General features: G+C 41.5%; 1 protein-coding gene across 1 annotated transcript; it reads right to left on the reverse strand.

Moving 5' to 3' along the window:
• Window positions 1–5,807: 5,807 nt before the first annotated feature.
• agmat (agmatinase (putative)) lies at window positions 5,808–10,113 on the reverse strand. Its single transcript, XM_023425625.2, has 7 exons — window positions 9,514–10,113; window positions 8,683–8,885; window positions 8,437–8,485; window positions 7,831–8,026; window positions 6,624–6,803; window positions 6,340–6,424; window positions 5,808–6,254 (listed from the first exon to the last, which is right to left on the reverse strand). Exons 1-7 carry the CDS (start codon window positions 9,816–9,818, stop codon window positions 6,181–6,183), a joined length of 1,092 nt encoding a protein of 363 aa, XP_023281393.1. The 5' UTR covers window positions 9,819–10,113; the 3' UTR covers window positions 5,808–6,180.

Raw genomic sequence — 10,113 nt, forward strand, 5'->3', positions numbered from 1 at the left:
GGGGGGGGGGGGGGGGGGGGGGGTAATCCCCACATTCAGACCATCACTACACGTGCAATACTACTCAGACACAGACACACAGAAATTCATATGCAGTGTTGGTAGTATACTTATTTTCCACCTACACAAGCAAGCGACATTAATACCAGTCATGACTTTATTTGAGTTTGCATTCTCTCTCTCACACACACACACACACACACACACACACACACACACACACACACACAAACACACATTTCCTCACAAAGTTTAACAAAATGCAAAATACAAATGTTCACAACAGTTCACACAGAGCATGTTAGAAATACATGCACACATCCCTAAAGAGGGTCCGACCATAACCTGCAGCTACTCATTTCTCTCTCTCTCTCTCTCTCTCTCTCTCTCTCTCTCTCTCTCTCTCTCTCTCTCTCTCATCACCTCCGGAACTGAACCAAACTTTGTTCAGTGTGTGTTTTAACCATGAACTCCCTGCTGAGTGACAAATCTCTCTGCCAAAGAGGCAATCCGTCAAGCCTGCAAACACACACACACACACACAGATCCACTGTGTGTTATTTAGGTTGAATATCACATAGTCTCAGATAATCCAAACTGATTGTCATCTTGTATTCTTATATGAATCTGTAGCCAATACACAGATCACAGCAGGAATGCGTATTGAAGATGATCCAGACCAGTGTGTGTGTGACTTGCACACACACACACACACACACACACACAACACACACACAGTGCATAGTTGGAACAGAGCTGTGTGATTTGATGTGCTCAGCAGGGAGTCTGTTGTCACAGTGAGGTTTCTCATGGCTGGAACTTAGAAAAGCAGAGTGATGAACACTGCGCCTCACACACGGCGCAGAGACAGGGCAACTGCTGAGAACATACAAACTCTGCCAAAGCAGCTAAATGCCTTGTTTGGGGAATTTCACACATAAATGCTTTTTTTTTCCCCCCCAAGTCAATCATTCACACATTTTTTTATTATACATCATATAAATTCAACAATCTAAGTTTTTAGGTGAAGAAAAGCTGAAATTTGTCAGATTTAACTCCTATGCTTATGGACGCCACAAATATTCTTTCCCTTTTCAAATTTTATCCTCTTAAAAGTTGCCAAGTGTTGCATTTTTGTTTGGTAATTGTTTCCCAACATACACGCCGCAATATCAGGCTATTTATAACATATAGGCTGAGCAATAGAAAATCAAGGTCACAGGTCATTTCAGAGCCATGGCCAGTTCCTCATGTTCCTCAATCAGTCATTCTTTCCACTTGTAGAAGCGTAAAAGTTAAATATACTGAACAAAACACACTGTGGGGTTTTTTTATACTGCACAGATAAAAGTGTTAAGAAATGACAAATTCATGGCCTAACTGAAATGAAGTTTAATTTATACTTTATTGCATCCTGCCAAGTGTCACATCCATGGGACACTGTTTACAATAGACAAGCCGTTAGTGATTGTTGCTTATGTATCTGCCACGTCCAGCTCCGCATCTTAGGTCATGTTCTCATGTTTGGTGTGACGGTTTCCCCTGCCACTGTTGACACACCACACCAGCTCCCCACACTACCATACAACTCACATGCCACATGTTAGCCAGGTAGCTTGCTACTGCTAGTTGGTGGGTGCACACACTAAACTACATTTAACACCTTAGCAAGTTCTCTGTGCCATTTTTTTTCCTATAATACAAACACACGTTTTGAGTTGCACGCACGCACGCACGCACACACACACACACCATTTTTAGTTAATTTTTTTTTTTATTGTTTAAAGGTTGAAGGCCAGTGTTAAAAATTAATTTTGTTTCTAGTCTTACCACAGCACTTCCTGGTTCCGGGCAGTGTCAGAGGACCTGAGCATGGCGTCGAGCCGGCTTTTGTAGTGCCTGAGGGAATTAGGAGCGTGCTCAGTCCATCCCACTGCACCGTGCTCGTCGATGGGGGTGTTGGATGTGATTGTTTCTGTGTCCCTAGTTTGCGATATTGGGTGAATTCTGTGAAGATGCCTGTAATGTGGGTTTGAAAATGTAAATATATTATTGTATGGGTTTCTGAGATGAGAAACGGCCTGTGGCCCTTAATTGATTATTTATTTAATTCCATCAGAAGATGGTATGGTCCAGGGGGAGGGGCCTATTCTATAAAATGGAGGGAGGTCTACACTGCCGTGACAGTTACAGGTGGGCGGTGCAGCGGTGCAGCGGTGCAGAGGTGCAGACCGATTGAGGGCTGCATTTTCATGTTGTTTTGGGATTGTCTGGGAAAAAAGGACAATAAAACCTTTAATTTTTTTTGCACTGAACTGACTTTGTCGTGCTTCCTGTCACCGACATTTACGAGTAAAATACAGTTTTCCAGTCAGCCTTTCGCCAACCTACCCTCACTCAGGCCAGAGTGTGACATTTGGTTATATCTTGTCTTTTTATACACTTCCTATTTTATTTTGATATCACTTCCTGCCCCCGTGTGTTTCTCGCTGCTGTGATTGTCTGCTCCACCTTAATGTGTTCCACCTTTGTCCCATTGTGTCCTCTTCTAGTGTGTTGAGTGTGTGTGCTCCCCTGTAGCCAGTTCATCTTCGTCCTGTTGTGTCAAGCGTACCTTATTTTCCTGGTGCAGCTGTTCTCACCTCAGCGTACTCCTTTTCCATTTGTTTGCCTTCTTGAATTGACCAGCTGTGCACCAACCTTTCAAAGACCTTGACTCCTGAAAACACTCGCCTGTGTCTTGAGTTGTGCTTTTAAGTGCTCATCTTTTGGTTTCAGTGAATGACATTAAAAGTGTAACATGATTGCTTCCTGAACCTTATGATAGTTTCAGCCTTATTAATGCATTAATCAATAGTTTGTATTACAATCCCCGGGTCACTACACACAGAAATCACATGTAGAGATTTATCCAGTGAACAGATCAACTGTGAAGGAGGTGACAGACGACAGGACGACTCTCTGAGGATCAGTCAGCTGTAGTAAGAAACCCAACTGAACCTAAAGGATTTCCCACAGTCTCCCATTGAGCATCAGCAGAGCAGCTCCAGGTTATACATCTCATCACTTTACATTCTTTCTCTCGTGTCCTCTGGCTTGTGGCTGTGTTCACAGAGGCTGAATGCTCTGTCCCAAAGAGCCTGGAATAACAATTTTCAAAGCTGGTATGTGCCTTCCTGAGTTCAGCTAGTATTTGCATTTAAGCTCTAGCCAGCATTTATATATACAACACTGCAGTAGGGCAGAATCCTTCCCTAGTGTTTATTTGAGTTCAAGAGGAGCCGGATAGGCAGCTCTTTTTATAATCCCAGTAGATTCTACTGAGGTTCTGAATTCACACAAAAACAGAAGAACTATTCATCGTAATCTTTCATCACTGTCCTGCACAGAAGAACCAGACTCTGTATGTGTTTCCCTTTCTTTAGACATAAATGAAAATACCTGAGCAGCTGCTGTACCCAGCGGCAGAAACTGTACTGTACAGCCCAGACACCCTCCCTCACTCATACCCAGACCACCTGCAGCACCCACTGCTGCATCAAGCCTGTAGGTGTGTCAGACGGTGAATGGGAAAGATTTGCAGTGTATGTTTGAACATTAATCACACTTTTAGAAACATGATAATCCTTCCCTGGGTACATTGGGCTGTAGGGATTTATAAAAGGTATGGAAACCGGTGAGGGGGTTTTCTCCTGAATACTGAATCAATGATTAGTTTAGCTGATTTATAAGAGGCTGAGAACTACATGTCTTAATTTATTTCTTAGTTCACTTTTTGATCACAGGATGTCTAATTTAGAAAATCCATATTAGATTTGGTCACTCCTCTTTACTATATCATATATATAACATGCTGGGCTTTAAGGAGTTTGATGTTCAAACAAATAATTACCCTGCAAATTAAACCTTTCTTGTAGTAGTTTTTGTTTGTTTGCATTTCCCATAGCATCATATTTTTTACAGGGTCCACATCTTTCTGAAGGTCCAGAAATACCAGAGTACACGGCTTTACTTCATCTACCTGATTCTTTGTAAACTGTGAAAAACATATCAAGAAAGTACGCAGCTGCTAACAGAGACCGAGTTTCCTAAAAATATTTTGACACTGACGGATTATATGATGATCAGTGCAGCATTTGAAAACATGCAAACTTTACACGCTTGAACAAGACTACTGTTTGTACTCATGCACAGCTGCTTGCAGTAACTTTTACAATGCCTTTATGTTCTGCTCTTCACTGTCTGTCAAATTCTTGCTGGTATAAATTAAATCTGAATGAAAACCTTTATCCTACAGATCTCTATCTGCAGCTGCCATGTCGTTGACCTGTGTACAAAACCAATAACAGTAAATGTTAAAACCAAAAGCAGCTAAAGAGAGAAAGGAGAAATTGTACAAAGGATGAAGAGAGACAGACGAAAAGACAGAAAATATAGAGTACCGTCGATGGTTTATTGAATCTGGAAGTCCCAGCGGGAGTTATACAAAACAGGGTTCCCAAGGTGCTGACCCTAAACACTGCTCCACTTCTTCTGATTTATCACCCCATGATCCATCTTTCCACAGCAGAGGAGGAGAGAGGAGGGACAGTGAAAGAAAATACAATGACAAAAAGAAGGAAACAGAAAAGGTAAAATGGAAATGAAGAAGAGGATTGTGCAGAGAAATGAGAACAGATGAAACTCCCAGAATTTTATTTAAATAAGAAGTCTACTCTCATAATTTAATACACTGATATTAGAATTTCGAGGTTTGTTGTGGCAGTTCGGGGAAACTCAAAGTTGAAGAGTATCAGGAAGGGAAAAGACAAAAAAAGGGAAGAAGTGATGGAAATGTGCTGAAAAGAAAAAAAATCCCCATGAGAAAAGAGCAGATGAAGGAAGGAGGGAGGGATGAAAAGAAACGAGCACGGCGCTCAGGGAATAGAAGCCGTTTCAGAAGTGATAAATGTTGTTTTGACACGTGTGTCTCCACAGTCCGAAGGTCAGATGGCAGCAATATTAATAATAGTGACAGTAACAGCGTGTCAGGCCGAGACTCAAAGCAGAGATATTAGAAAACAAAAGGCTTTTATTGAATTCACTGGCGACCTCAGGCAGAGTGATAAACTAATGGCTATGAAATAACTAGACACTGGACTCTGAATCTAAGGAACAAAAAACACTCCAGGAGGAAAAAAGGAACTACTCAAAATAAACAAACCAATAAACACAAAACGCTCTGTAATGAGGAAAACCCTGACTATATAAAAATAAACTACTCACGCTATAAGCGGAGGATCTAGAATAAACAAACAACTGAGATATATGAAATGAAAATCACTCTTAACGAGGAGAAACAAAGATCTATGAACTTTAACTAGGGAAAAACTTACAAACAAAAAATCACTCTTCTCGAGGTACATAAAGATTACTATGGCGACTTCTGTGGCTGTGGACATGGACAAAGGCTCGGGACGAGGACGAAGACACTCTGGCACAAGACAAGGGGAACACAGACTATTTAAACACATGGAGGGAAATAGGGGACAGGTGGAAACACTCAGGGCAATCAGACTGAGACACATGAGGAAGGACAAGTGACCTGAAACGAGAGGAGAATTACTTTTCAAAATAAAAGCTGCCATCAGCTGCTGTACTTCTACTATCAGTCCACTAGATGGCGCCATGAAGCTGCAGTGAAGTGAAGAGCAGCCCAGCAAACACACCATCATGGAATTTCCCCACCAAAAGGGGAAATTTCAAATTAAAGCTAACAACAGTTTGAGTTTTTTTTAAGACATCTGCAGCATAAAAAAAAAAGCATCTTAGTCCAACACAAGTTTTTATTCAATAAAAATGAAGTGTTTTCCTGAAATCATGTTCCATTATACATGTCCTTTGCCCACAATGCACAGAGCCTCACCTGACTGGCTGTTACTACATCTGCTGCATAGAAAACATATTTTGATTGCTTTTACAGTAATTACTATAAATGTCTGCTTAAACTATTAAATACAACCATGGTGTCCTTTATACTGATATTTAATTTGTGACATACAAACATTTGTATTTGTTATTTATTGATTAAAATATCATAATGTAATTGTTGCAGAATTGGCCCTCCATACTTTCCTTTGTTTTCAGGTAACTGTATTGATTGTTAACAAACCTGTCCTGTTGTCTGTAAGTCTATTCTGATCAGTAGTATTTCATTTTTGGGAGGACGCACAACATTTCAAAGAGGAGGTTGGCACCAGTCAGAGCAGTGTTTCCTGGTGAGGAAAAAAAAAGTGTAAATGGTGGTTGTAAAAATATGTATATTAATATTTTGGTTTAAAAATTGAATGTGTCAATTACCTGTGGTGTCATAAGGTGGAGAAACCTCCACTAGATCACATCCGACAAGATTCAGACCACGACAGCCCCGGATAATCTCAACTCCCTAAATCAAACAAAGTTAAGAAATGAATATTCATACTGTAAACTGCAGCAAATGAGAACAGCAGAATAGCATCAGTAACAACCACTCTTAATTCCTCTGTTGTTTTTCTCTTGCATACACGTACCTGTACAGTACACACCTGGAAGTGGAGTAAATTATCTAATATGACGAGGTTGTCTGTCTGTTACATCCTGTTTACCTGAATGGGAGTGAGCCCTGCTATCTCTGGTGTGCCTGTTCCGGGGGCAAAGCCGGGGTCAAGAGCGTCGATGTCGAAACTGAGGTAAACCGGACCGCTGCCGATCTGAGCCCGGACCTCAGCCATCAGAGGTGCAAGAGATTTGAACCAACACTCTTCTGCTTGGACCACACGGAAACCCTGCACAACAGACAAACAAGGTAAGTTTGTTCAAAGACAATCCATTCTCTGTTGCTTATAAGAGACAATATGCAAGACTGGCCAATGGCACAAAATGACCTTACTATATCTATTATTGACTTACCTGGTTTGCCCAAGTGCTCATTTTTGACATTTCTCTAGTGATCGCAACAAGTCAAAAAGCCAAATAAAATGATCTGATTCCAGTGTCTCAGGTGTGAAGATTTTACTTTTTTCTTGTCATATTTTAGTAAATGTTAGTGAAAGCGAAACATTTGAAGACTTTGAAGACAAGAACCATTTGTTGCAGCCCTGCAGTCACAGACATGATCGACACTGTCACACAGTGGTGAGGTTGTCTTGTCCTGGTTTTGTCTTGTCCTGTCATTTCCTGTTTTATTTTGAAAAGTAACTCTCCTCTCGTTTCAGGTCACTTGCCCTTCCTCATGTGTCTCAGTCTGATTGCCCTGAGTGTTTTCACCTGTTTCCCTTGCCCAGTGTTTAAATAGTCTGTGTCTCCCTTTGTCTTGTGCCAGTGTTTCACCTGCGTGCACACCAGCTCTTCGTCACAGCTCTTCATCACAGCTCTTCGTCACAGCTCTTCATCACAGCTCTTCGTCACAGCGTTCCTGAAAGTTTTGTGTTCTTCTTCCTCCAAGTGAGAGATTTTGAGTTGTAAGTTTATTTCCTAGTTTTGTGTCATAGTTTAAGTTTGCATAGCCTTTTGTTTCCTCTGTGTGGAGTGAGAATTAGGTTTGATAACCTATTCATTTCTCCACTTGGAGGTGCCCTGAAGAAACAATAAAAACTGTCTATTGAACCCTGCACCTGAGTCCTGAGTCCTTTCCTGGTTGTGACAGACATGATATTATTAATAATAATATAATTAATATACTAATTGGTACCATATCAGTGGGACATTATGAAATGTTTTAACTGCTTATTCATAATTTGGTTATGCAATAAATCCAGAGAGTTGGTATTTGTCTGTTACTGTACCTTTTTAAGACCTACAGTATTTCAGTACCTGAGCCCGGCTCCATTCATATGAATCTGGAGAGTAGCCTGAACCCCGCAGGCCGATCTGGACAACTCTCCTACAGTCCAGAAGCCCTTCCTCCACACAACGTCTGAACGGAGTCCCATGTCCAATCTTCTCCCCCAAGACCACGTCACTGGTGTCAGCATGAGCATCCACATGGACCAGACCCACCGGGCCATGCCTGATGAAATATCACAGAACAGACAGAGGGATGTGGTGTGGTGTGTAGCCATACAGTGTAGAAACAATTTACAGTCATGCAAAAGTCATCGTGGAACAGAAACAATAAAGATCTGTATTTGAGCTGAAATACTTGGTTAGTCAAATTTTGATAATCAATTAATTTCAGCTGTTTGTTTTATCAACTAAAAGTGCCAAATATGAACTGGCCACAGCAACTGAAGGATTCTCTGCTCTTTTTTTTAAATCATTTTAGATTGAATATCTTTTAGTTTTGGTCTGCTGGTTGGACAAAACAAGACATGTGGAGAAAATGTTTCTACTTTTCAATCACTATATTGATTGCAAAATAATCAACCTGATAATATGGATTATATGCAGCACCAGGGCAATGTTACATAACCTACTTACTTCTCAGCAACAGCCTGCAGGATTGGATATGCAATTGTGTGATCGCCACCTGCAGACACCAAAACGTCCTCAACATCTGACCTTTGATCGAACATGCACTTCAGTTTACAAGGCTATTTAAATGGCTAATAATTATACAGGCACATCAGAGCTTTCTTTTACTCCTATAAAACATTTACTGGGATATCCTGACTATCTGTCTAAAAGCTGAAGCAATCAATCACTCCCTTTCATCTAGTCTCTCACCCATGGTCAGAGGGATACATCCAGTAGCCAGGATCTTCCTGTAGGCCTCCCTGATGCGTTTGCAGGTGTCCTTCAGGTCGTACACGTTCACATTGACGTCCCCAATATCGGCCACCATGAGGGACTCGAAAGGCGCCGCCCTGGTGCCGCTGTTGTAAGCCCTCAACAGGGCGGACTCCATTCTGATGTGACGAGGACCAAACCTGTAGCGGTGGAGGAAATATCTGGGGTTTCATTTTTAGTGCTGCAATTTTTGAATCTGAATTTAGGAAGTTGTCTTTACTTGAGTATTTCCATTTCATGTTACTTTATACTTGTATTCCAAGACATTTACAGAGCAACTGCAAATACTAGTTACATTCCAGATTAAGATTTTACTCAAAACATATGGTCAGTGTATAAAATACGGAGCATTGTTATAAAGAACCAAGCATTATAGGAAGCTGTTAAAAATAGCTTTACCTTCACAACATTAAAATGCTGCTTACATTAATGCATCAGTATATTTCTAATTATAACACTGAGGATTTTAATGTTGCTATTCAATATTTCTCTCACCACTGATAACATGAAATGTTTACATATGATCAGCTGACTCTTTAGAGTACAGAGTCTTTATCAACTAAACTGCAGTTTCAGTTTATCTTTACAAACTTGAAAATACAAGCTAAATACTGGCGAAGCTGTTTCACAGGATCTTATACTGTAACCACAAAATAATGATGACAGTTTAATGCTTTGCTGGGGACGCACATGCTCATGGTGACATTGTATTAAGACAGCAGCAACAGGCCCACACTTTAACACACAGCTGTAGAGACAGAACAGCACCTGGCTCCGGGTCGGTTCGAGGTCCCGGTGTCTATTGGGACGCCGACAAACGCCGCATCGAGCCCGTCCGCTGCCTCCTGGTAAGGTAACTTGGCCATGGTGGGGATCCCTGACACCCGGGCAACAAACTCTGCGCTCGGTGGCACATTGAAGCGTTTCCCTGAGAAGTCTCTGTTTGGATTTATGCGTAAAACCCGCGCGTCGCTGCAGAGGAACAACGTCTGTCGCGGCTGTAGAGAGAAGAAGTCCGCTGCTGTACAGGTAAAAGTGCGAGAAGCATTCAGGTGTCTCCACATGGAAAACATACCTGCTGAGTTACAGAGCCACTGTGAGTTGTGGTGAGACGGACTTACGCTGCTACTTCAAGTGTTTGCTTGAAAGCTCGTAACATCCCATGTCGTGTTAGAAAACACCAAGGTTCTGATGAAGGTTTAACCAAGTGGTTAAACCTTGTTATGTTGAATGCACCACGTCTGGCAATTCAGTAAACCGTACACAGTAGAATATCAGCGTTTCTTGTCCGTGTTGTCCGCGTGGCCTTCAAAGTTACGACATGGTTGTGAGCCTGAAGGCAGCATGAGTCCCCAAAACAGTGAGAGA

This window comes from Seriola lalandi, unplaced genomic scaffold (assembly GCF_002814215.2).
Source record: "Seriola lalandi dorsalis isolate HSWRI2012SDOR001 ecotype SW California unplaced genomic scaffold, Sedor1 jcf7180002054794, whole genome shotgun sequence".
NCBI lineage: Eukaryota > Metazoa > Chordata > Actinopteri > Carangiformes > Carangidae > Seriola > Seriola lalandi.

Excerpts from the sequence above, each read along its gene's own strand:
- agmat (XM_023425625.2), bottom strand. The coding sequence starts at position 9,818 with ATGTTTTCCATGTGGAGACACCTGAATGCTTCTCGCACTTTTACCTGT. Across the intron at positions 8,886-9,513 it reads TCGAACCGACCCGGAGCCAG|GTTTGGTCCTCGTCACATCA; the intron begins GTGCTGTTCTGT and ends CCACCGCTACAG. Across the intron at positions 8,027-8,436 it reads CTGCAGGCTGTTGCTGAGAA|GCATGGCCCGGTGGGTCTGG; the intron begins GTAAGTAGGTTA and ends ATATTTCATCAG.